Source organism: Astatotilapia calliptera, chromosome 3, assembly GCF_964374335.1.
Source record: "Astatotilapia calliptera chromosome 3, fAstCal68.1, whole genome shotgun sequence".
NCBI lineage: Eukaryota > Metazoa > Chordata > Actinopteri > Cichliformes > Cichlidae > Astatotilapia > Astatotilapia calliptera.
In genome coordinates, this window is record NC_137424.1 from 3,350,365 (window position 1) to 3,378,192 (window position 27,828).

The 27,828-nt window shown below is 43.1% G+C and overlaps 1 protein-coding gene and 1 long non-coding RNA gene across 7 annotated transcripts; both read right to left on the minus strand.

Moving 5' to 3' along the window:
- Positions 1–1,450: 1,450 nt before the first annotated feature.
- On the minus strand, positions 1,451–27,579 carry LOC113018031 (phospholipase D1-like). 6 transcript variants are annotated; one of them, XR_013904872.1, is made up of 8 exons: positions 27,363–27,577; positions 23,352–23,457; positions 14,898–15,662; positions 14,386–14,572; positions 4,445–4,561; positions 3,906–4,154; positions 3,389–3,482; positions 1,451–3,050 (listed from the first exon to the last, which is right to left on the minus strand). XR_013904872.1 is itself a non-coding variant. In XM_080296724.1 (8 exons), the coding sequence occupies exons 5-7, from the start codon at positions 4,481–4,483 to the stop codon at positions 3,429–3,431; spliced, it is 342 nt and encodes a 113-aa protein (XP_080152850.1). In that variant the 5' UTR covers positions 4,484–4,561; positions 14,386–14,572; positions 14,898–15,662; positions 23,352–23,457; positions 27,363–27,542; the 3' UTR covers positions 1,451–3,050; positions 3,389–3,428. The 6 variants fall into 6 exon arrangements, 3 of the variants coding, with proteins under 3 accessions (XP_080152850.1, XP_026016893.2, XP_026016891.2); XM_080296724.1 differs by having other exon boundaries at positions 27,363–27,542; XR_013904875.1 differs by lacking the exon at positions 3,906–4,154 and having other exon boundaries at positions 27,363–27,579.
- Positions 18,128–19,217, minus strand: LOC145423980 (uncharacterized). Its single transcript, XR_013904920.1, has 2 exons — positions 18,899–19,217; positions 18,128–18,814 (listed from the first exon to the last, which is right to left on the minus strand). It is a non-coding gene; the product is annotated as an uncharacterized LOC145423980 (long non-coding RNA).
- Positions 27,580–27,828: the final 249 nt, after the last annotated feature.

The following is a 27,828-nucleotide window of genomic DNA, read 5'->3' on the forward strand; positions in this document are numbered from 1 at the left end:
AAAATGTAGCACAAAGTGCTTTACATAGTTAAAAGCAGCCCACCCCACCCTCCAACTCACTCCCCACACTCTCAATACACATATATCCCCCCACCCCCACCCCCACCCACACACACACACACACACACACACACTTAAAGAGTAAAAATTGGGCTGGACTCGCATGAGCCAAGTGAGGAAACACTATAACAGGGAGCCGTCTGCACCGGGAGCCGGTCACAGACCGCAGCCTCCGGGCTGGGCACACAGCAGGAGGGAGACAAAGGAGCCCCCCAGCCAGGCTGAGAGGACCCCAGAGACCCAGCAGCCACGGTCAATCACAGCCCCGGTGCAGAGAGCGCCCTCCGAGGAAACACTGGAGATATGATGCAATACGATATATATAGGGTAAAATGATAAATAAATAAGAACAGGATACAATATAAATATAAATAGAATAAGAAGATTAAAAAATAAATAAGAATAAAATCAAGCAAATATTAGGTAAATCCTAAATTAATAAAAGAATAACAGGATAGAATAAATAAGCATAAAATAGATAAACGTTAAGTAAAAGCTAAATTAAAAAGGTGGGTCTTGAGCCTGTTCTTAAAAACATGTACGTTCTCTGCGGCCCTGAGCTCCTCCGGCAGGCTGTTCCACAGACGAGGACCATACCACTGAAAAGCTGCCTCTCCGTGAGTATGTGTCCTGACTTTAGGGACAATCAAAAGGCCAGTACCAGAGGACCTCAGGGTCCGCGAGGGTTCGTATGGTAAAAGCAGATCTGAGAGATAAGAAGGCCCAAGACCATTAAGACATTTAAAAACCAATAAAAGAACTTTAAAATCGATCCTGAAACACACGGGGAGCCAATGCAGCGATTCTAAAACCGGTGTAATGTGGGCCCGCCCTCTGGTCTTCGTCAGCACACGAGATTTGCCAGCAACTGAATGCTTCCACACACAAACCCGGCATAGTGAGTGAAGCAATGTTACTTAACAAATAGCAAATCATAGCAAATACATAGAAACAGAATAATGTGTTTAATATGCAAAAGAAGAAGAAGAAGTAAACACATATGGGACAAATGGAGACCATTGCAGCTCATCCACCAGTGGGGTAAAAAGAGCAACCAAGAAAGTGGCAGCCTGCACGGCCACAGATGTGCTGCAGGAGCTAGAAGCTCTACCCATGGAGAAACTCCTGGAGAACCTTGCTAAGCCTAACAGGGGACAGGTACTTCTGCCCAACCTGGCAGCCACAAAGTGAACTCATTTAGGTAAAGATAACCACATGCACCTAACCAGCCTGCACCAGCCTGACATTTCTTCCTCCTAAGTAAAAACCAATGGATGGATTGAACTTAGAGTCTCAGCTCAGTTTTCTATTTTGACCACCTACACCCCAAGATACTCTTTTAAAAAGTGTTGTTTTCAGATCCCTTTGAAGTTCATAAAGGGCCTGTTCATTTTCATTCAGATGTTTTATTACATAAATGTTACTGTTTTCTTTTGATTTATGCTCCCACTACACTGCACCTCTACAAACAACAATGCCACGGACTGTCAGCTGCTTTTACATGCTGTGAACATGAGTAGGTTTGATCAGAGTTTCAATTATCAAAGAAAAGACAAACTGAGCAAAAAGAAGGAAAAAAAGACCAACTTCTTCCCAACTGACAAGAAAAATACTCGTCATGTTTTCATAATAAAGGATCAGGCTCCCCATTTATGACAGCTTGGACCAATAATGTATGTTACACTGATGCTACTGTAGAGACAGGGTCAACATCTCTATTTAAATATAATTAATATACAAAACACAATAAAAGTTATACATGAATTATTCATTATTTTTACTATTGATAAAATTCATGTATACTAATCAAAGTTATACATGAGTAACGACATTATTAATAATGATTAATAATAATAATTCTAATGCCAACATGATGACTGTTCATAGCTCCTGCTTTGAAATACTGAACTTAAACATTGACCTGATGAAAGATCACAATTCACAGTGGCCCAGTGTCAGAATCATTCTGAATATAAACTCATCGAGTTCATCTGAACCTTTCTCAAACGTGCTGTGAATAAATGCTGCTGCAAGCCACTGTGGGAAAGCTGTGTTATTATCATGGAAACATCTGTGACACATTCACAGAGGACGAGGACACAAAGGGACGACACGCAGAGGCTGTGTTAAAGTCAAAAATCCAAATCTTTAGTCCTAAACAGGCAGTGGTTCCAAACAGGAAGACGAGCAGTCCATTAAACAGTCTACAGGGTCAAACATACAGAGAATTCAAACAGCTATTAAAAACAAATAACTGGACACTGAAAAACTTCAGTGATGTGTGAGGCACCAAAGGGAAGCAGCTGAGTATATTCAATTAATTATCTTCAAATACAAAGACAGAAACTCCTACAGGCAGCATGCAAACTGAGCAGGATACACAAAGATCAGAGATTACAAAAGAAATCAGATTTCAAACTTACTGAGAGCAAGGCCTCTGTTACAAATCTGTCTAATAGAAAAACATGCTGTACAGATACAATACGCTCAGTGTTCATGGTCATTTACAAACTGGCTCTACCTGAACCACTTCAATATTTTATGAAGTCACTGAGTCGACCATTTCTACAGTTTGTTTCCTTCATTGCAGTTAGAGTGCGGCTGGTAAGGATGAAAACACACACAGAGCGTAAATTGTCTTTGTTAGTAACAAACGTCAGCAAAGAAAAGACAAAACACACAAACACTCTCATGATATTCATGAATCATTAGAAAGCATCCAAACATTCTGCTCGTGGACTTTTACAGTCTTATTTACACTCGCTCATCTTCATAATCATCCTGATCAATACATGACAGGGGAGGCTTTGAGGTAGGCGGGGCTCTCTGCTGATGTCAGCATGAAAGGCAGGACCAGCGTCTGCCACATGTTGGTGAAACATCACAGTACACTGGCGTGGTTTCCTTTCCAGATGTTGGACGTTTGACACTTCAACGTTGAGGCCAACAAGAAGACACAGTTTTGGGTCGGGTTGCTGCAGGGTTTCTAACTGAGCAAAAGCAGAAGCACACAGACCAACAGGGATCAGATGCTGAGTGTTAGAGGAACATCTGTGCTGATCACTGAATGCTGCTGTGCTCTCTTGTTGAAGTTGGCTGCTGGGACAGTCTAATAGTGATATCCTGCCCATCGGAGGAACACTTTTAAAAACACATGCAATACTTTGTTTGTATTACAGTCACACTTTATCTTATTTTTGTCCTTTAAAAGTGTTGCTGTGCTATAAAGTCCTATAATTTGAGGCTAACATGGCTCAGAGAGTCTCTCTCTCAGAGGATCTCCTTTGAAAGTGGAGACGGCTTTATCCGCTGATCCACGTCACTTTACCTGGATGTTTTCTTTGAAGCTGGATGAAGACTCCTCTCCCTCACTCCTGCTGCAGCTGTGTGGTCCAGTTGGCCTCTGAGGTCACAGTCAACATCTGTAGCAGAAGAGGGGAAATAAAAGTCCAGGTTACCAAAACTGGGAGCTTTTCCAAAATAGAGCGTAACTGGACTTTTTCAGCCTTACAGGCAGATAGTCGTCTGAAGCTGCAGCTTTTTCTTTTGAGCTTTTTCCAATCTCTGCTCTCGGCTTTCTTTGAGAACATGTCTGCTTTCTTGGCATGGGTCTGTCTGCTGTTGGTGAAGAGACTAAATCCACATACTCGCTACTAAGATCTCCTCAAGTAGTCTCAACCAGATTACAGTTTAAGAGTAAATGTCTCCTGAGAGGTTCACCTTGGGGAGATGCTGTCTTGCTAACATGCTATCATGAGCATTAATCTATGAGGTGAAAAAGTAATTTTAAAAGCTCCAGCCACAAGTTTTATTTCATCTGTGTTTTGGTCAGAGTCCCATCAGACCTCCAGAATGGTGTCAGAGTGTTTTCTATCCACGTGATGAGCACAGGCCTCAGGTCCAGACCTCCACGGGCACCATAGCCTCTTTGGAGCTAATAGGTGCAAGAAGGTTTTGTTGGGATAGGAACTGAAGAGGAAACTGACGAGGAAGGCAAGGATCTCCTTCAGCTCCTCCGAGCCGGGACCTCTTTGTGTAGGCCAGCATTGGCCAGGTAGCCCTCCAGCATCGCTGGATGGCCGACAGTGGAAAACCTAGAGGAGTAGGAGAGAAACAGCAGCTTGGAGCATGTCTTTATACTGTTTAGTTTTTAGAGCCACAGACTTTCTTTTAATGTCATTGTTCAGGATCTATGACTGATTATGTATTTATTGTATTCCTCCATGACTGTGTGACAGCAAGTGGAAAAAACCAGCTTCACCTTTGTTGATATGCTTGTAATTTTAATATTGATTAAATGGCCCATGAAATAATAGAAAGCTCATATATGAAAATGTATTTTAAGAAGTAAAATGTTAATCTGAGTACAAAGGAGTACACTCACCTTCTGGTAGATGGAGGTGTAGCGAGCGCTGGTGAACATCCAGGCCTCCTCGTAGAACTGATCACTGATTGGATCCAAAACATCGATGGAGGATCTGTGTAAGCGCTGAGGATCGTCCTGATGGACAGAACAGAAGGAGAGTGAGACAAGTGAAGATATACTAAACAACACTGTGACATGAACTGAGCCACACACAGTTTGATTCACAGCTGATTGACACATTATTTGACCACGAGCAATCTTTTCTGGTTTGACGCCGTCTTTGTAGCCAGAAACCAGCTCTCTCCTCGGCTTCCTCCACTACACGCTTCCCCCACGCCAGTCTCCTCCGTCACTATAAAGGGGAGAGTCATGAGCTCCATCACCCTCACCTGTGCCGTCCAACGTCCCGCCACCAGCCTCCACTGCAGCAGGCCAGAGACCACACCCCTGCCACAATAAGTAAAAGTATATCCTTGCTGTACCCTTAATGCTAAATGTGCTAAATTAACCGCTGCCTTTGCCCCTTTGGGATTATTCTTATGTCACTGGGATGTTGACCTTTGACCTTCACATTAGAGAGATGGGCAGACATAATTAGTGTATGAATTTTAAAGTAACAGGTAATAAAGAGAGTGTAGCAAATGTAGTCAGGTTTATTACTCTGTATCACACATGAGTGCCCGAGGGAGGCGGGGCTGACTGGGGAGACACAGGAAACAGAGAGACAGGGCTGACTCGACATGAAACGATGAAACGTGGGACACGGGAACAGAAACTAAACACAGGCTGAAATGAACACTGAGGGAGGGAGAACTAAGATTACTGAGAGCCTGATAAATAAGAAGAACAAAAAGCAAGAAAAACAAGAGTCAAAGAAAACCAAAAACACAAAGCATTGGGCCAGGACCCACTGCTGTGACATTTATATGTGATAAAAACATTAAAAACTGCTCAGATGTTGAAATCACAAACACTATTTTAAAGCTTCTAGAGAGTAAAATATTCATGATAATTATAATAACAATAATAAAAACAAAAGCTCTCAGATCCATCAAACCAAGCAGCAGAAAGAACAATAACTGAAGAGAAAACTTTAACCTTGTAGACTTCATTATGTTCCAGCTGCTCTACAGACGCTGTGACCTCGAACTTAAGCAGGTCGTAACGTATGTGCAGCTCAATAACTTCATAATCAATTCAATTAAATCTTTATTGGCAGACTTCATGTCCATAAAAACAAGACAAGAAAAAAAACACACAACTCCCACACACACACACACACACACACACACACACACACACACACACACACACACACACACACACACACACACACACACACACACACACACACACAAGGTATAAACCATTAAATATATGTATATAAATAAGTATATAAAGCATTTGCAAAAATATAAAACCATAATATACATAAAACACAATTACTTAAAATAAATCAATAAGTACACAAACACTTTAACCAGTGCTTTCTGAGACTGGATGAGTAACGGGAACCACTCACTGTCGGATCTGTAAGTGCTAAAATTATACTGTTACTCGAACCATCCAGTCGTTCTCTAAAATTGAACATTAACTTTCTTAAAAGTGCTTTAAAAGTCCAGACACCCACAGCTACAAACATCTGGCTGGCACTACCACTTCTAGGTATCCTGCAAAGGATTCTCATCACATCATTATATGCAACATGCAGCTTCTGCATGCTACATTGTTTGTAGGATGACCACAAGGGGGCAGTATATAGCGGTGTGCAATACGCTTTAAACAAAGCCACTTTAACTGGAAGTGAACAAAAGCTGAATTTGCGTGCAATAGTATTTGCCTGCACACAGAGCTTACACCGCTGTCTGTATATGTCATCATCATCATTCATTTGCTCAGTAATAAAGTGACCGAGGTATTTCACCTTTTTATGAACTTCAAGAGTTTTTTGTGCCAGTTTAAACAAAGGGAAATTTAGCTGCTTATCCTGCTTGGTTCTACATATCAGAACAGCACTTTTAGCAGCATTGTACTCAATGTCATATTGCACACCATATTCAGTACAGACATTGAGAAGATCCTGTAACCCAGCACTGCTTGGACTAAAAACAACCAGGTCATCTGCATACATGAGATGATTTATCAGTGCTTTACCTAATATACACCCAGTGTTACAGGCTCTCAGCTGTATGGACAGATCATCAACATATAAATTAAATAAAATTGGAGACAAAATCCCACCCTGTCTGACACCATTGCTGACACCAAAGGGGGCAGAAATACTGCTTCCCCATTTAACCTGCATGTTCTGATGAGCGTACCAGTAAGAGAGAATCCTCACCATGTACTGAGGAACTCCCCGTCTCTTCATTTTATCAAAAAGTTTTCTGTGGTTTACTCGATCAAAAGCCTTAGAGGCATCAATGAAACACATGAGGACAGATGAATTTTTAGCCCTATACAACCTGACTATTTCCTTGAGTGCATATATGCACATGTCAGTGCCGTGCTTTGGTTTGAAGCCAAACTGATTATCCAGAGAAGAGATGAACACACTAACTCTATCAAACAAGATTCTTTCTAACACCTTAGATAAAATACTGGCTAGTGCAATCGGCCTGTAATTATCCAAACAGCTCACTTTTGCAGCTTTGTCTTTCATAACTGGTTCCAGTAAAATACACAGCATTGAGTCTGGTAATATGCCATGAATCATAAACCCAGTGAAACAGAGTGCTAAAAGAGCTAGCCTTAAACTAGCATGTTTTAAATGTTCTGCAGTGATGTGATCCAAACCAGAGGATTTATTATCAGACAACCTATGAATGGCTTCATATACTTCATGTGTCCTTACACTTATTGTGTCATTACTCATGTCAAGATTGTCCTCATATGGATCACTTTTTATACAGTTAAACAACGCACTGTAATGCTGTCTCCATGACGCTGCAATGTTATCTGCCCCAGAAACACCTTCAACAGTTGATGGTAGAGATGGTTTACAGTTATTAAGAGCTTTCACCTCTTTCCAAAAATCTGCCATATTATTTCACAGCATTTTCCAAAGAATCTGCTCTCAGCATTTGCTCATTTTTAGTTATGAAGCGAACAGCATACTTATATCTGGCATTCGCACATTTTTTCTGTTCAAATTCTGGGCCTTGTTTAGGTCTTCCAGCCATGGCCCAACATTTATAAGCTATGCGAGCTTCATCATGGTACATGGATACATGTTCTTTCCAGCCAGGTCTGATGTTAGGTTTCTTATGCTTATATTGTTTATCAAGCAGTGTACCACTTTCATGCAGAGCAGTCACTATATCATCATACATGGAGCAGAGTAAATGTTTATGCACAGCATTCTTACAATTGACATCCTTGCACAAAATAGCTTCTTTGGGCAAAGAAATGTTGTTCAGATGTATATCGGTATCACTATGATAAGCTAAGAAATCATCTTCACTACAAGCTGACCAGTCTAATTTTACACTGGTAGCAATATTGTTTCCAGTTGATGCTGGCATTTGTTCCACATTCACAGTAAAACCAAAAGGTATATGGTCTGACACAGTTACCTCATACCTGATAGTCATGTTTGCTAAAGCTGCATGTCCATCAGCTGTACAGATACAGTGGTCCAGCCATGATGTACTATGCCAGGCTTCACTTATGTATGTATAGATGTCTGCAGGCAGCAACACTTTGGTAGACAAGATAAGATTATTAACTTGACAGAAGTGAGTTAAGTGGTCAGCAAACTGAGAACTGCTGTCTGTGAGATCAGCATTAAAATCACCCAAAACATATATGCTGTAAGTATCGTTGTCTTGAATAAATGCATTAATAAAAGCCAGCCTACTGAGGTATTCTTGCTCATTTTGACAAGATTCATAGGGAGTATAAATATTAAGAATGATAAAACTACTATTGTTCTGTGTATATTGTATACCAATACACCAGTCTACATCCAGTCTAATGGGCTTTATCACAGGGTCTATTTTTTTGTCCCAAAGCACAGCAACCCCTCCAGGTATTCTGTCTCTGACTATAGCTGTGCTGAGATCAGTTGTTGATTCCCCCACTCCCAAAAAACTTGCATTTAGACAGTTAAGTTTTCCCAGGTCCTGTTTGGACAGCCATGTCTCCTGCAAGCATAAAATGTCACATTCTGCAAGCAGACTGTCCACAACAATCCGTCGAGCTTTGTCCCCTGCACTCTGTCCCAAACGTAGACCATGACAGTTGTAAGATAATATCCTAATAGACATCTTCATGTTGATACGTTGGTACCAGAAGGCGCAGTTATCTCCCCTGCTGGATCCACTGAGCTTGGCACCACCGTACCGAGCTTACGAGGTTCATAAAAACGCCGGACCAGAGCCCCTTCAGGCCAGAGTTCAGGATTGTACATTTCACCCACATCATTACATTCAGCAGTAACCTTGAAAGAGCTGAACCTGCTACGTTTACTAGCAATTTTTTGACAGGTCACATCTCTTCTAAGATTCTCTCTCAAATACAGAGCAAGAGTTTCTGCATCTACATCCAGGGCAAATATAGTGGCAAACACGCTCACCAATTTAGACCCTGTGGTATTTAGGCAGCAGAACAACTAAGAATAACAACTACAAATAATGTTTTTAGGTTTCTGTTGTACTGCAAGGTTCTGTACAGGAGAACCAAACCAAGAGCAAATATTACGTCTCATTTACACCTGAGCACGAAGAGCCATCAACATTTAGCAAATTGAATCATCTTTGTTTAGATGCAAGAAGAATCATATAGAAATGAAAAAGTAGAAATAGAAATCCAGAGCAAAGATATCCTCTAATTCAGCGTAGCACATGTGCAGCTGCTGCGATTCACGTAAGCATTCGGCTCGTCGCTGTTGCAGATTTTTCTCTCGCGGTTCTGGCTCACAGCGCTGCAAACACAAAAATAAATATCCCCAAAGGTGTGAAAGGGAGCTAATTAGTAAGAGTATTGTTACTCTCCGCAGGAGTAGTCCAGCAGTAGAAATCAGTCCAATAACAAGGTGTGTAACATCTAGCAGGGTGACAGAAAAACCCAGGGTAACTTCTAAGGAGCTCAACGTCTCTCTCACATTGTGTTTTTTAAACATGCTTCCATTTGTCACTTCAGTCTTTACTCTGAAATACAGGAAGAGAAATCATGGCTGAAACAATTTCTCATGAAACCAGGGGTGTGGTCCAACAGTCAGTTTGGTGAGGAAGGTTCCTAACTGAGAGAAGTGACCCAGAAGTATCTGTGTAGCAGCCACAATGAATCCAGATCATGAGCTTTATTAACTGATCAAAGTCTCTTCTTTCATCTTCTGTATCATTCAGTTTGCATTGGTAATGCCCATTATTGTAATGCTTTTTTAAGACCAGCAAAACTTTATTTCACTTTGGGTTAGCTGGGATAAGTGATGGATGGAGGGAATTTTACTTCAGCCACAGAAATCCTAAACAGGAAGGAGGAGCAGAGTTACAGTGGATCACTATCCAGCAGGGAAACAAGGTTTATTTCAATTTCTTGGCCATGAGTGAGATTTACTGAGTGGGCAAATTAGGGAGACGACACCATCAGATCCCGAGCCCTCCATGTGTTAATCAAGAGACGGCTGCTGTGCTACATCCATAAATAATGAATAAATTAGGAGCTAAAGCTGAAAGGACAGTTTATTTGTACCATCTTCACGTGAACACATTCAAGAACATCACAGATGAAGAAACATTAAAAACTTCCACACTACATAAAGCAAGAAAAATAGTTTTTCTTTCAGGTGGTTTCAGAAAAACAGAAACATCAAACAGCTCCAAGACTCTCTTTGAAAGTCTTCCCATCTTCCCAACCAAGATGGCGCCGCGTATGGATGCCCTGGTGCTTCAGTGCGTTACTTTTGTTTTGTTTTTGTGCATTTCTTCTGTGTCTGGGCACTCCTCGGGATACTCTTATACCAGTGAAGAGCTCCTTAACTACAGGACTACAACGCCTGTGGACTTATTTCCAATATTTGTCGCTTCTGCGGCAGATTTACTGCAGACTCTGACCAGGAGAGCGAGACGCCGAAGGAGAGGAAAGCGAGCCGGCGCACTCGTGCGTTTGAGGAGACGCAGACTGCGAACGGCTCTTCCTGGGATCTTCCTTTCCAATGTACGCTCACTCGGGAATAAGATTGACGAACTGGCCCTGATGAGAAGCATGAACAGAGACTTTGCCTCCTCCTGTGTCTTATGTTTTACGGAGTCGTGGCTCAGTGAGAACATCCCAGACTGCGCACTCAAGCTGGAGGGCTTTCATCTGCTGCGCGCGGACCGGCAGGCCGCTCTCTCCGGTAAGACCAAAGGTGGTGCTTCTACATCAATAGTGGCTGGTGCACAGATGTGACAGTGATTGCTCAGCACTGCTCTCCCTCTCTGGAATATCTTTTTATTCACTGCAAACCGTTTTATTCTCCGCGGGAGTTTGCTTCATTCATCCTGGCCGCTGTTTACATCCCGCCAGACGCGGATGCGCAAGCAGCTCAGTGCGCACTCGCAGAGCAGATTCTCCACACGGAGCGGACATTCCCGGACTCTCTCATCATTGCTCTTGGGGACTTTAACAAAGCCAATCTGAGCCATGAGCTTCCAAAATACAAGCAGTATATTAAATGCCCGACCAGAGAGGAGAGGACATTAGACCACTGCTACAGCACGATCAGCGGGGCCTATCGCGCGGTGCCCCGCGCTTCACTCGGACTTTCTGACCACGTCATGATCCACCTAATCCCCGCGTACAGACAGAGGCTGAAGCTCTCCAAACCTGTCGTGAGGACTAAAAAACTGTGGAGCAACGAGGCTGTGGAGGAGCTTCGCACGTGTTTGGAGACCACAGACTGGGACACAATGAAGGCTGCTTCTAACAGCTTGGACGAGTTTACGGACACTGTCACCTCCTATATCCACTTCTGTGAGGACAGCATTGTGCCATCACACACCAGGGTGAGTTATAACAATGACAAACCCTGGTTCACCCCTAAACTCAAAAACGCTGTGGCTGGAAAAGAGAAAGGCGTTCAGAAGCGGAGACAGGGACTGCTACAGAGAGGCCAAGTACAGGTTCACTAAAGAAGTGGACATTGCTAAACATCAGCACTCTGAGAAGATGCAGCAGCAGATCTCAGAGAATGACTCGGCCTCTGTGTGGAAAGGTTTTAGGAATATCACCAACTACAAGCCTAAAACCCCCCACTCCACTGACGACTTGCTCTTGGCCAACACCCTCAACGACTTCTACTGCCGTTTTGACGAGCCATCAGGCAGCCTTCACACCTCCAACGGCACAAACAATAGAGACACTTTGGACACTAACTCCCCCACCTCTCCCCCCTCCATAGAACCATCACCACCTTCAAACTGTTCACCTACAACACCCCCCTCCTCACCCCACACAAAAGAGGATTTCACACCACCTCCTCCCACCACAACTCTTCATATTCATGAAGCAGATGTGAGGAAGCAGTTTAGGAGTCTGAATGCTCGAAAAGCTCCCGGCCCAGACGGTGTGTCTCCTGCCACCCTCAGACACTGTGCAAACGAGCTGGCCCCAGTGTTTTCTGGCATTTTCAACTCTTCACTGCAGGCATGTCATGTGCCTGCCTGCTTCAAGTCCTCTATCATAATCCCTGTCCCCAAGAAACCTAGGATCACTGGACTAAATGACTACAGACCCGTGGCTCTGACATCTGTGGTCATGAAGTCATTTGAGCGCCTAGTTCTCTCCCATCTCAAGACCCTCACCGCCCCCCTCCTGGACCCCCTGCAGTTTGCATACAGAGCCAACAGGTCTGTAGACGACGCCATCAACATGGCCCTACACTTCATCCTGCAGCATCTGGACTCCCCAGGAACCTACGCCAGGATCCTGTTTGTGGACTTCAGCTCTGCCTTCAACACCATCCTTCCAGACCATCTCCGAGGCAAGCTTTCCCAGATGAATGTGCCTGATCCCACCTGCCGGTGGATCACCGACTTCCTGACGGACAGGAAGCAGCATGTGAGGCTGGGAAAGAATGTTTCGGACTCCCGGACCATCAGCACCGGCTCCCCTCAGGGCTGTGTTCTTTCTCCTCTGCTCTTCTCCCTGTACACCAACTGCTGCACCTCCACCCACCAGTCTGTCAAGCTAATCAAGTTTGCAGATGACACCACCGTTATTGGGCTCATCTCGGACGGGGATGAGTCTGCCTACAGGAGGGAGGTTGAACGTCTGGTGACCTGGTGCAGCCACAACAACCTGGTGCTGAATGCCCAGAAGACAGTGGAGATTATTGTGGACTTCAGGAAGCACACAGCCCCACTCCCCCCCATCATCCTGACTGACACCCCCATCACCTCTGTGGACTCATTCCGCTTCCTGGGTACCACCATCACCCAGGACCTGAAGTGGGAGCCCACCATCACCTCCGTCATCAAGAAAGCCCAGCAGAGGATGTACTTCCTGAGGCAGCTGAAGAAATTCAACCTGCCAACACGGACGATGATGCAGTTCTACACTGCAATCATCGAGTCCATCCTCACCTCCTCCATCACCGTGTGGTACGCTGGAGCCACTATCAGGGACAAACAGAGACTGCAGCGTGTTGTGCGCTCTGCTGAGAAGGTGATTGGCTGCAGACTCCCATCTCTCCAGGACCTGTACACCTCCAGGACACTGGGGCGTGCAGCTCGGATCTCAGCTGACCCTTCTCACCCTGGACACAGTCTGTTTGACCTGCTCCCCTCAGGCAGGAGGCTCCGGTCCATTCGCACCAGAACCTCTCACCATAAGAACAGTTTCTTCCCCTCTGCTGTTGGACACATGAACAATAACCATATGACTGTCCCCGCCACAAACACATGACCCTACGCTGTGTCACTGCATCATTACAGGCTTGGCACTGATCACCACCTGCACTCATGTATATATCTCTCTATGCAGCATTTTTAATTCTTATTCTCATGTATATATCTCATGTATATCTCATGCACATATCTTTCTACATAGCACTTTTAATTCTTATTCCTACTTTTATTTTTTTTTTCATGTCTATTTAATCGCAATTTATGACACTATGTTTGCACTGAAGCACCGCAGCAATTTCCTAATGTTGTAAACCTGCTCAACATTTGGCAATAAACTGATTCTGATTCTGAAAGAACTAAAAACCTTTGTTCTCATGGTCCAATCATGAGTGAACTCCCCGATGAAGCCTTGTGTGCTAAAACATGTCAGAGTGTTAAAGGTTAAACACGAGTTTCCAAAACGTTTTGCTGGAGAACAATGAACTATTTGACTGAGTTTAAATCATTTACAGACGAGCAAAACCAGGACAGAGAAAAAAGGACAAAACTGACTCAGTAAAACAACAGAAAAGAAGATCCCATGTAGATCTGTATTATGTAGAAGTTCAGCCCAGCAACCAGTTCAGTTCAACACAAGTTTAAATGATTCTATCTGAACTCTGTGGAGCCTGATCTCAAGCTTTTTGAGTCTGACACAGAAACCAGAGGATCTTTCTGTGTCTTCAGATTCACTGTGATCCAGTGATGGGAGTGATTTCAGCCCTGAGTGATTGCGCTGATGTTTGCACAGAGCAGACAATGAGGTGAATGTTTGGGCACATTGGTAACAGTGAAACAGTTTATTAGTAACGTGGGATCGTTTGTGTTTGGAGTATGAACTGAGATTCCTGAAGCTCTTGTCACACTGGTCACAGCTGTAGTTTCCTTCCATGTGTGCACGTTCATGAAGGTTACGATGACCTGACTGTGAGAAGCTTCTCTCACAGTGTCTGCACTTGTGTGGTTTCTCTCCTGTGTGGACTTGTTTGTGTGATTTAAGCTTCCATGCAGTGGTGAAGGATGACCCACACTGATCACAGAGGTGCTTTTTAACCCCACTGTGAATCAGTTCATGTCGTTTTAAATCACTTGGTGTGGTGAAGCTTCTCCCACATTCTTTGCAGTATTTCAGTTTGTCTCCAGTGTGTCTGCATTGATGTACTTTTAGGGTCTTTTGTTGACTGAAAGTTTTTCCACAGAGGTCACAATGAAAGTCTTTCCCACCACCACAGTGATGACAGGGTTGAGAACTGGATCCATCTGTGTCGCTCTGCTTCTAAACAAAGACACAAAGACAGTGTAAGTCAGTCCTTCAACATTTGTATCCTGAACGTCGCCTGAAATAAAGAGCATCTCTGCAGACGTCCAACTACATTTGACTGTTTCAGTTAACACACTCAGTTTACTGGGCTGCAATAACTACAATACTACCACCATAATACTACAGTAATACTAAAATCATAACTGAAAGGAAAATCTGAATAATCACTCAGAGCTGCTTTTCCATGCAGTAGAATTGCTAACATGCTAACACAGTTTAATGAGCAGAGTTGTTCCAAACAGTCAGGCTAAAATGACAAGATAACAATATAAATACATACCTCACAGTAGCTGCACTTGTAGAGTCTCTTTCTGGTGTGGATCTGTTGGTGTTGTCTCAGGTGATGTGGAGATTTAAAAGTCTTCTCACACAGGTCACATTGATAAGGTCTCTCCTCAGTGTGGGTAAACATGTGTCGTTGTAAGTGTGCGTCTGTTGTAAACTGTTTGCCACACTGTTCACAGCAGTACACATCATGTCTGGTGTGAATGCGTAGGTGTGTATTTCGGCTCCCTCTCTGGCTGAAAGTTTTTCCACAGATGTCACAGCTGTATGCCTTAATTCCAGAGTGGGTAACTAGATGACTCTGTAAGTGGCTACTGCGAGTAAAAGCTCTCCCACACTGATCACAGCTGTATGGCTTAATTCCAGAGTGGGTAACTAGATGCCTCTGTAAGTGGCTACTGCGAGTAAAAGCTCTGCCACACTGATCACAGCTGTATGGCTTAATTCCAGAGTGGGTAACTAGATGCTTCTGTAAGTGGCTACTGTGAGTAAAAGCTCTGCCACACTGATCACAGCTGTACGCTTTAACTCCACTGTGGACGAGTTGGTGTTCTTTTAGGGAACCCTTCAAGGAAAAAGACTTTCCACACAAGTCACAGCTGAACGGTCTCTCTCCAGTGTGGATGACCTGATGCTGTTTTAGTTTAGCCCTCAGAGTAAAACCCTTCCCACACAAGTCACAGGTGTGTTTTTTCTCTCCCTTTCTTCTGTGAGGTTTGTCGGCCTCCTGAGAGCGCTGACTTCTGGCTCCATGTTGGTCCTGCAGTGACAGAGATACAAACAGAGGCAGTGAGTGAAATGCAGTCGTGGAACAAACTCAACCTTCAAACTCCATTAACACTAGTTTTAAACCTGAAGGTGGAGCGTGGCACCAAACACCTTAAAGGTCTCTTATCCCCACCTGCTGGTAGTTCTAACACATTACATCCAACCTGGTGTTAAGCCAAGAAAGGTTATTATGCATTTGATCAATATTAGTATAGTATGAACATCTTCACACTAATCTGGACGCCTTATTCTGGACTAACTGAAGTCTGTTAAGATCTGTCTTATTAGCTGCTGACCAAATGATTGAACAATACTCCAGATGAGACATTACTAGTGCATTAATGACATCTTTCATAATGAAGAAGTGATACACAAAGAGCATTTCATAGCCATAGCTATGCCTTGTCGGCAGAGTTATGTGACATTAGTGATGTTTGTACTTTCAGCGTTAACTTGGTTTTAAAGCCTTTAAAATATACGCCGTTCAATAGTCGACCTTAATCTGACAGAGAATGTGATGATTTTGTGGATAATTAAAGTCAGTCATATATCCACAAACACAACAAGCTGAAAGTCAGTGATGCTGCTCGGTTTGCAGTCCTGAACATCACGGCACAAGCAGGATCCACTGCACTGTTAATGTTAGCTGTGTTATATTGCTGCCTCTGTTCGGTGGTGTCGAGCCAAACGCACTTTAACGTGTGTTTGAACGAGCTGACGGTTCACTCGTTAAGCTGAAAGAAAGATGCTTTAATCACAGCAGTCACACATGTGTCCACTGCACCATCTGGAACTCTTCTTGTTTACACTCGTAATAACACAAACACTAAATCCTGCTTCTCTGGTGCTGTTGTGTAGCAGTGTGTACACCTGAGACTGTCACCTGTCTGTCTGTCCTGCACTCTCTCTCTGTTTCTTTCTCTCTGATTGTGGAATAAAAGTATGAACATGTGTTTATAAGTTACACTTGTGTTTGAATCCTGCAGCTTATCACACATTTGATTTCCATGTGTGACGACTGCAAGTGTCCAGAGTGAGGACAGACTGAGGGAGCCACTGCTGCACATCATCTGTGAGGCTTTGCAGCCCTGGGCCCTGTTTCAGGAAGCCGGTTTAGAAAACTCAGAGTGAAAAACGATACGCAGGGTTGAGTAACCCCGAACTGTCCAACTCGGAATATTCGGTTTCAGAAAGGCTGATAACAATTAGTTCAATCAACGCGGAGTTGCTTTAACCCCAAGTGAAGCGCGCGGACGAGGATACATAAAGGCCTGATAAGCGGAGCACAGATTAAGCGAGTCACCAAGGAGACGGAGGGAAAGAAGGCGCGGTCAATGTATTTTACAGCGCTTGAGGCCGAAATTCTGATGGCAGCATATGCCGATAACATGCAAATTCCGCGGAAAAAAGTAACACAGCCACAGCTGCGAAAGAAAGAGAGCATGCATGGCAAAACATAGCCGACAGAGTCAATGCGTGAGTGTTAATATAAACATTGATCTAGGGATTTCCACCCATTTAACACATTTAACACATTATATTTTATTTGTTATTTTATACATTTTATTTTGTGATTATGTGAGCGCAGGTGCAACCCAACAGGCCCCAAACGTTCCTGGCAGCAAGTAAAAATGAAATATAAAAATATAGTCCAAACAGGTGAGGTGTAATTGTATTATGAGCCATAGTGCTTGGTCTGTTTGTCCGATGTAAATCAATTGCAGTTAGAGGCTACATTAATTTTCTTTCTGTTAGCACTTTTTGAAATTATCTGAGCACATTACAAGTACATATTTGCTTACTCTGTATGCTCAAATGTGACCCGTTATAGCCAACAGAAAAAAAGCGGAGGCTCGAAAAACAGGTGGGGGTCCTCCACCACCACCACTCACAGAGGCTGAGCAGTTGGCCCTCAGCCAAAACAGTGGGCGCCCTGTGGCTGAAGGCATCTCTGCGGGGACATCCTGTGAGTCAATAACCCCGCAAGACACAAGTGCCTACATAGGGGGTAAATTCAAAATAATACATGATGTGCATACATCCTTTCTTCACAGTCACCTTTGCAGTGCTACTCATTCATTTGATAAACTCATTACCATAATGGATTATTTTGTAGTGAAGTTATTTTCCTACTGATTTTGCCTTCCCTCAGTCTTGGTTGTCTTTGAGAGCATAATGACAATGAAGTGTAAGGTGATTGGTATGTTTGTTAATTGCCATTTGGTCCCTTGTAAGTTATAAGTGACCTGTATAAACCTCATATTCTATCAGTTGATGGTGGTGGTGTACTGCATCTGGTGCAGCCTCCTGTTGAGCCAGACCAACATGCAGTTGTGAGTAATACTCCACAGATTATATGAGTTTACAGTAGAACAGCAATGTTGTTTATTTCTTTACTACAGGAAAATAATGAAGAAACATTGACAGCTGTTACAGAGGAGGAAGCAACAGGGACACTTTATGAGGTTTACATCTTTTAATACTTTGTGTACAGGAAACACAGGCGACCAATAAAGCCAGTTGATCCAAAAATCTGTTTATTCTTCTTTCAACATGTTGAGGTGATGGGTCAAAGGAAATGATTGTGACATATGGTGTCTCTGACTGCGCTTCCATCTTGTATGTCCGTGGGAGGGTCAGGATGTTCATGGTTTGGATCACTGCTGATGTTTGGTTCAGAAGGACAGTGTTCTCCTCTAATTGTGGCAATGTTGTGAAGAATCACACATGCCACAATAATGTCACATGCCCTTTCTGGGGTGACCCTGAGTCTTTGCAGGCACTGGAACCGGGCCTTAAGCATTCCGATAGTCATTTCAATTCTGGCTCTTGTCCTGCAATGAGCCAGATTATATCGCTGCTGTGGGCCCGGTTCAGGGTCAGGGTAAGGGGTAAGCAAATAGGGTAAACATGGATACCCCCTATCACCAAGCAAGTAGCCAGTGAACTCTCCTAAGACAGAAGGATACACTTCAGTTCAAATGTCCCTGAAGCAATTGGTCTTTATATATTTTAAAGTATTTTCAACTCACCATGTCCAAATTTTGTGCTCAGTGTACATTCACGGAATATTTGTGAGTCATGGACAGAGCCTGGCCACTTGGCTTCCACATTTGTGATAATGTTGGCAGCATCACATATGATCTTCACAGTGCAGAGAACACAAATTAGCATCCATTACTATAATGAAATATTTGTTAGTTTGAAATGCTACAGGGAACTATGTACCTGTACATTAATGCTGTGGAAAGACTTCCTGTTCACATGGTCTCCTTCATTTACTGAAGGAGCAATGATTGGAATGTGAGTGCCATCTGTACAGCCAATCACGCCTGGGAACCGTGAACATAAATGTAAAATTTAAGTAGTAGTTCAAGTATCACCACATCATAAATTAAGTTTTGGTCATCCTGATACCTGCAATTTTGTGGCATCCCTCTTTGATAAATCTTGTGGGTCTATGACCGGGGAACACCACAAACGAGTACAGGAGACGTTTCAGTGCAACTGTAACATTCCTGACTGCCCGACAGACGGTAGCCTTGGAAATGTGCTCAGCGTCATCAATATTATACAGGAAGCTCCCGTTTGCAAAAAAACGAAGTGCAATACAAATAATATGTAATGAACTGAGAGCATGTCAACGATGTGTCACATGTGTAATATATGGCCTGAGGATGTTATTCAAATAACTTATAGATTGTGCTGAAAAACGGTAACGTTCACACAGGAAATCATCAGGAAATGATAAAATGTCCAAACGCGATCTGATCACTCTCTCCCGGCGGAGAGCTCTGCGGAGAATTTGGGCTTCACGATCTACTGGCTCTTCAAGGAAGGGACACGCCATGTCCGACACTTCCTACTGTCAGGTTTCCGACAAAGGGGCGGAGACAGTCAGGGTTAGTTGTAGTTAACCTGCTAGGGGGCAGGTTAGCTTCACGGCGTGTGTCGTCATAGTGACTCACTCAGGCTTCAGCTGAACTCGCTTTGTGAAACCGAAAACCCAGAGTTTTCGTTAACTCAGGGTGTACTTACTCAGTTTTTCCACTAAACCGGCTTCCTGAAACAGGGCCCTGATGATCCACCAGGACAAACTCAGCAGTGTGTGAGGAAGAGGAGGAGGAAGAGCCAGCAGCAGCTGACAGATGGAGAGAATAGACAGACTGTTCCCTGTTTGTGAAGGACTGCTAGGAAAGTTTAACATAACTGTCTGTGCTGAATCAGTCTTATTAGGTCATGTTCAAATAATGTGATCATCCCAGTGTTTCCAGTGTGGGAGAAAGTACTCAGGGCCTTCAAGTTACACACTATGAAAGGCAGCAACAAGTTTAATGTTCAGAAACCTCAAGTCTGTATCAGCAGCAGGATGGAGCTAAAAATAAATGTTGGTTTCAGTTCTATGAAGCTTTGAGTCTGTGAAGGTTCTCAGTCATCCAGGTCATCGTAGTCAAAGGAGCTTGCAAAGAAAAGCATCTGGACTTCTTTAAGTTACTTGAAGACGTTTCACCTCTCATCCGAGAAGCTTCTTCAGTTCTCTCTCTTCACTTGCATACCCACCACGGAGGCCGTGGAGACCGTCAGAAAACGACTACAAGAAGACAGCTCCTTGGAGGACAGGACCAACTTCACACCCGATCAGATTTGCACCCTGTTAGACCTCTGCCTCACCACTACATATTTCAAATACAACGAAGGCTTTTACAGACAAAAACATGGCTGTGCCATGGGCTCCCCCGTGTCACCTATTGTAGCCAACCTTTACATGGAGGAAGTGGAAAGGAAGGCTCTTGGCTCTTTCAAAGGAAGAGTACCCAGCCATTGGTACAGATATGTGGACGACACCTGGGTCAAAATCAAGACACAAGAAGTGGAATCCTTCACTGCGCACATCAACGCTGTGGATAAAAACATCAAGTTCAGCAGGGAAGACACAAAGGACAACTGTTTGCCTTTCCTGGACTGCGCTGTGCACATTGAAGAGAACGGCAACCTCAACATCGAAGTTTACCGGAAGCCCACACACACAGACCAGTACCTCCTCTTTGACTCCCATCACCCTCTGGAACACAAACTTGGAGTAATTCGGACCCTACACCACCGGGCAGAACATGTTCCCTCAAAGCCTGAAGGACAAAAGAAGGAACACACACGTAAAGGAAGCACTATCCTAAATGGGCGTTCTTAAAGTCAGCAAAGAGGCACAGAAAAGAAGACCAGACACCAGCGAGGGAGGATAAGAAGGACAGACGCAACAACATTGTCATCCCCTATGTATCCGGTGTATCAGAGAAACTCAGGAGAGTTTTCTCCAAGCATGACATCCCGGTGCATTTCAGACCCAGCAACACACTCAGACAGAAACTGGTTCACCCGAAAGATAAAACGCCAAAACACAGACTTAACAATGTGGTGTATGCTGTACAGTGCAGCGAGGAATGCCCAGACCTCTACATCGGAGAGACCAAACAGCCACTTCACAAGCGCATGGCACAACACAGAAGAGCCACCTCCACAGGACAAGACTCAGCAGTCCATCTGCATCTTAAGGATAAAGGACACTCTTTCGAGGATGCCAATGTTCACATTTTGGACAGAGAGGACAGATGGTTTGAAAGAGCAGTGAAAGAAGCCATCTATGTCCACTGTGAGCGACCATCTTTGAACAGAGGCGGGGGTTTACGACACCAACTCTCTGCCATCTATAATCCAGTTTTGAGATGCCTTCCCAGACGCCTTAACGCCCACTCACATCCTGGGCCATCTGACCTCAGGAATTCGCATGATAAGGTGGGGCCAGGTTTCACAATGAGCTCACCCGAAACTCTGGCTGATTGGGGCCCACACCCAGTTTCACACCTTGGCTCAGGCGATTAGAGGATCATCAGCGGGTCCTTTTGTCCCTCTGTGGGGGGTCACTCCCACTAGGTTTATATCTGGGACTCTCCACCATTTGACCTTAGAACTGAAGAAGCTTCTCAGATGAGAGGTGAAACATCTTCAAGTAACTTAAAGAAGTCCAGACGCTTTTCTTTGCAAGCTCCTTTGACTATGAAGCTTTGAGTATTTTGGATCAGTAGCTGCTGTGTTTGTTGAATCATATTGCTGTAACTGTTTATATGCTTTATATATTCTGAGCTAAGTTGATCTATAGTGTTACATCATATTCTATAAGGATGTTATGTGTTTGTAGACTTTCTGCCCAGTTTGACCCATTTAGCAGAAGTCAGCCTGTTTAAGGCTCTGATATCTATTCTGTGTGACTTACAGCAGTTATGACATGGTCTGATTTTCTCACCCAATAAAGGAATATTTCATATATCAGTCTACTCTTCATTCTATCAGACACAGTTATCACAGCTCCTACATTTGCTTTTTACACATATATGTAAGCATTGAGCCAAATTTAGTACCAACATATTAAAAGAACAATATTTGTCTCTTATATATCGTTAGCTTCATAGCATAAGTGCCTAAGTCATTTTTTTGTGTTTTCGGAAAACAAGACAAAACTAATTTTCTAAATATCACATGCATATTTTTAATTGATATTTTCAATTTGACCAAAAAATGACTTAGGCACTTATGCTATGAAGCTAACGATATGATACATCTATATACACACTGTCACAGATACTTGTCTGTGAGTGAAGTGATTAATATAATAACTATAATATTGGCCATATTATATTTACATTACCACAGTGAGATGACTTTAGTCTCATGAACAACATCAGCTAATTGTTATTTACAGCTAATCTTAAACGACTGTTCAGCACAGAAATGAAGCCCAACAATCATGTTTCACAGTCCTGTGGTCTCAGCCTCAGATACTCATCAAATCACACAGAGCTCATGTAGAAACAAATGAACTAAATATGTTCTCCTTCATTTCTGTCAAACACAGCTGTATGAAACGTTTCCAGCTGTTAGTATCATGGTTGCTAGGCAACCTGGGCAGCACGACGGAGGCTAGACGTCCCATTTCACGAGCCTACGAGCCTCGCACTTCGGCCTTAGCTGTCTTTGAGTACCCTTGAGGACTTTAAAGCTGCAGAACCTGAATCGGGATACAGCCATGATGATCTCCAGCCTCGTGCTCGCCAACATTCTCACCTGAGTTAAGAAGACGATCGCTGAAATGGTCTCAGCAGGTCCTTTGATGACAGCAATGAAATGCAGTGGTAAGGCTTTCTGGGGATTAAGTTCGTTTTCATGGCAAAGAAGGACGATGCAGTTCATCTGATCACTCCTCATAACATTCTGGAGTGCAGGCAAAATGCTATTATAAAAACTTAAGCAGCAACTTCTCCAGGTTCCAATATTTATGCAATTCTCAAACCTTTTGGCCACGACTGTATAACCTCTTCTGAAGTTTAGTGGATATTATACATGGTTATGCTCAGGATGTGTCGGCCAGTTTCCACTGGAAACGCCTTTTGGTTAAACTGTCAGCGAGGAATTTGCATTTGCACTGTTACATTTTTATATAACTTTAATGCACATAAACAACAGCTGCTTGTTTCAGTGAAAATACATTGATGGCTTTTTAATAAAGTTGTGCAGCTGTAAAGTATTTTGTCTGGTGTCAATTCTATCGTCAGCTACATCGTTATGGCAAATGTTCAAATGTATATGGTGATAAATATCTTTGGTCATATGGTCCTGCTCTGTCTGTCACCTTCTGTGTTGAGCTCATTGTTTCCTCTGTAGTGGCTGAGCTGAGTCCAAGTAGCTGAAAATGTTCCTCTGCTGCTCCGTCAGACTCTCCTCCTCCTGCTGATCAGCTGGGACACAAAACAGATCTTTGTTAGGCTCCACACTGCACTGAAGAGTCAAAGTGTCTCATATGTTCATCTGACAAGTAAAAGAGCACATTTTTGTTTCCCGAGGTGGGCAACTTGTTGGAAACAAACACAAAAGCTTTGAGCACTGATACCTGCCATTGCTGGCATTGAAAGATGCAACGCCAGCAATGTGGATTGGTTTGAGTCTTGACAATCCACATTGCTGGCATCTTTCAATATGTTTGAATGCACCAGTGTAAGTGCAGCCACTCAGACTCAATGTGTTCATAGAAACAGGTGCACATGTGTCACGAGTTCATCCAGCAGTAGCTATGGCACTTGGCCACAGGGGGCAGCAGTGGACTGACCTGCATTTGAGACTGCTCCAGCTGCTCTGTGACAGTCAGTAGATCTGCTACAAATTGCAGATCATATGCAAGTTTTGGAAATGACATTATAAATATTCCTAACTTAGCCACGGCAGCCATGTTGATGTATTACCTATATTGGCTGAAAATGTTCATTTGCAGAGAAAAGACACAGGCAGACTGTGCTTACAGGACAACAACAACAACAACAACAACAATCTTTATTTATAGAGCACATTTAAAAACCAACGGCATGCCAAAGTGCTTAACATAGAACAAATTAACACAAGTATAATCAGAGTCATAAAAATAAAAGTGTAGAATTATGCTCACAGGAAAAAGCCACCAATAGAAAAAATATAACTATAGCACATAGCTATAGCACAATATAACTGTGCCATCAACACACAATGGGGATAAGACATACACAGCGCAAATAAAAAGCAAGATAGGAAAATTAGTAAAATAAATCACTGCAGACAAGGCCAGCATTTAACCGGTAGAAAACGCAAGATTAAACAAATACGTTTTAAGCCGTGATTTAAAAGATTGAATAGAGTCAGACGCCCGGATGCCAATCGGAAGGTTGTTCCACAACTCTGGTGCGGCCAGGGCAAACGCTCCATCACCTCTAGACTTCAGCCGAGATCTAGGCCACACCAACAGTAACTGTGAGGATGATCTTAAAGCCCTAGCAGGAACATATGAGCTTAAGAGTTCCTTAAGATAGCTCGGTGCTGTGTTATTAGTGATTTTAAAAGTAAACAGCAGAATTTTAAATTGGATACGGTATTTCACAGGCAACCAGTGCAAATCAGCTAGGACGGGAGTAATGTGGGCAAACTTCTTATGTTTGGTTAGAATGCGTGCAGCAGCATTTTGGACTGTCTGTAATCTATGAAGGAGGGCAGAGTGGAGTCCAAAATAGAGTGAATTGCAGTAATCCAGCCTCGAAGTTACAAAGGCATGGATGAGTTTTTCCCAGGTCTTTATGCGGGATATACTGCCTGGCCTTAGAAATAAGGCGGAGTTGGTAAAAACTGGATCTAACAACAGCAGACACTTGTCTATCAAGTTTAAATGAGCTGTCAAGTAACACGCCCAAATTCCTAACAGTGTCGGAAAAGGAGCTAGTGAGAAAACCAAAAGCATCACGAAGTTTGGCACGAAGGACGTCACTGCCAAAGACCACAATTTCAGTTTTCTTATCATTAATAAGAGTATTTGCCAGGAGCCATTGCCTGACCTCACACATGCACCCTCGAAAACTATTCAAGGACAAAGCTAGGTCATCATTTAACCTAAAGTAGATCTGAATGTCATCAGCATAATAATGAAAAGCGATGTGATATTTCTCAAAGATAGCGCTTAATGGAAGCATGTACAATGAGAACAGAGTAGGGCCTAACACAGATCCCTGAGGGACACCACAACAGACAGGTGCAGCGGAGGAAGAGGAAGTGGCCAAGTGAACCGAGGAGAGCCGATTGGACAAGTATGATTTAAACCAATCCAAGGACACCCTTGATGCCTACAGTGTGCTCAAGTCTCGCCAATAGGATTTTATGATCAACCATATCGAAAGCCGACGATAAATCCAATAGCACTAGGACCGAGGAGCGTCCATTGTCAGCCATTAGTAGAAGGTCATTGAGAACTCGGAGCAGCGCTGACTCAGTGCTATGATGTGGTTTGAAGGCCGATTGGAATTTATCATTAATGCTATTCTCATCCAGGTAGGCCTGGAGTTGAAGCAACACTATCTTCTCAAGAATTTTGGCCAAGAACGGAAGCTTGGAAATCGGCCTATAGTTCGCATAATCATTATAATCGAGGTTCCTTTTTTTAAGAACAGGCTGAATTATAGCATGTTTAAAGGCTGATGGTACGCAACCAGAGAGCAAAGAAGAGTTCAAAAGGGACAATATACTAGGTCCAATTGCACTAAAACAGTCCTTAACTATACGAGATGGAAGAACATCATATACGAGATTAGTATTGTTCAGTTGTTCAACCAGACGCTTAAGAGTAGGGAGTGAAACGGGTTCAAACTGATAGAAGGAAGAGGAACAGTCAGGGGTAAATGCAGGGCCTGTCATTAAAGGAAGAGCAGATTTAAGAGATGAGACTTTATCTAAAAAATAATTTAAAAATTGTTCGCAAAGAACCGTGGAGCACGGCAGCGGCATAGTGGGGCAGGGGTTGACCACAGAGTTAAAAATTTAAAATAAAATTCGAGGATTGTTACCATTGGTAGAGATAATTTTTGAAAGAAAAGCTGCTTTAGCCATTTTGGCAGCAGTTTGAAACTTCAAGCGACTAGTACGTAGGATGTCGTAAGATGCCTGGAGTTTATCTTTCCTCCACCTTCTCTCATCCCGCCGACACGCACGTCGTAGAGCGCGAACAGAGTCACTTAACCAACATTGTGAGTAAGTTCTGGGGCGCTTCATTTTAATAGGTGCCACAGTGTCGAGGATGGAGGAACATGTAGTTAACAGGGTATTGGCAAAATCCTCAACCATATGAGGGGTAAGACAATCTGACGTAATAGATGCAGAATACACAAAAGAAGCAGAGAATTTCACCACAGTATCAGCATTAACAGTACGCACATCACATAATAACGTTACATGTTATTATGTGATGTTACTGAAATCATCATGAATAACAGGAGTGGTGATTCCTGTAACTTTGTGTATATAATTTGGCATTTCTTACTGATGTAGGCCAAAAATAAATACATAAACTGAGCACCTGATGGCGTTGAACTTTTGTTGTCCATCTTCCATTGGTTTGAATTTTCCAGTACAAACACAAATCCCCCAACCCGAGGATCAGCACAATAAACCTAACAGACCTACACCTTAGTTCACAGATTCACTTTGTCTAAGGTTGATTTCTGGGATTTCACACAACCCAGGATTCAGATGGTGAATCCATGATGGGCTTGGATTTACATCATTATAAATGAAATGTGCTCTACTTGGAAGCAGCCGGCCCCGCCCCTTTTGACGGGTTGTGTGAGACTTTAAATCATCAAACTGTAAATTATAAATGTAAATTGTTATTGATCCTTTACCCCGAGTCCTAAAGTGTAGATTTATTTTCTTACTCTTCTTATATTTATTGTTTGTTTACTTGCACCGCTGTAACTGCAGCCTCGTCGTCTCGTCTCTCCATATGCTGGACTGTCTGTAGCGGAGATGACAATAAAGTTTACTTTGACTTCAGCAGCGCGCAGGCGCACCGATGGCTCTCGCGCTCACTTTATAGAATGTAGAAAAAACATGGGTGCAGATTATAAGTCTGTATCATAATATCTGTTTGTTGTTTTGTTTTTATTTTGTTTTTTTCTTGCCCGTGATGCCCCCCCCACCACGATGCATTCTATTGGTTTGCACACTTACACACACCCAGCTGTGGTTTCCTGTTTTGCTGGACTCTGGAGAGCCCCGCCTTTAACGCTCTTCTCTCACAGAGAGCAACAGAAAACTTGGAAAAACTCCAGATTGACTGAACTCAGTTCAAAGTTACCTTGACACCTTTAGATGTGAGACGTAGTGATGGTCCGCTTGAAGCTGACGCTCCGGTGCGTGTGTCAGAAAGATCAACGCGCTGCTTCAGAAGCACCGTGTCGAGGCTTGATTCGTTTGGCCAGAGTCACGTGATCAGTGACGTCTGAAGCTTCGTTTAGAACGTACCTTTTTTTAAATCGAACTTTATTGAAACACAATGAGTATACAACATACAAACAGATGAAGTTTACAAAAGAACAGAACATGAACATACAGAACCAGGAGTAAAAAAATATGATATGAGTAGGCGAAAAAAATCAACATATAAATATTGTTCTGAGAGGCTTTTTGTTGGTTGAGTCTGAAATTGATTGTATGTACAATTCATATCCTTATAAAACGGCAGAAATATGGTGTTTTATTAATAAACTTACATTCATGGATATAAAATAGCTAAAAGTATTAACAAATATTTTATAAAAAAA

Coding starts and splice junctions, on each gene's coding strand:
- LOC113018031 (XM_026161108.2), bottom strand. CDS start 4,666: ATGTGTCAATCAGCTGTGAATCAAACTGTGTGTGGCTCAGTTCATGTC. Junction 4,155..4,444: donor ACACCTCCATCTACCAGAAG/GTGAGTGTACTC, acceptor CTACTCCTCTAG/GTTTTCCACTGTCGGCCATC. Junction 3,483..3,905: donor ACTCTGACACCATTCTGGAG/GTCTGATGGGAC, acceptor CTTCTGCTACAG/ATGTTGACTGTGACCTCAGA.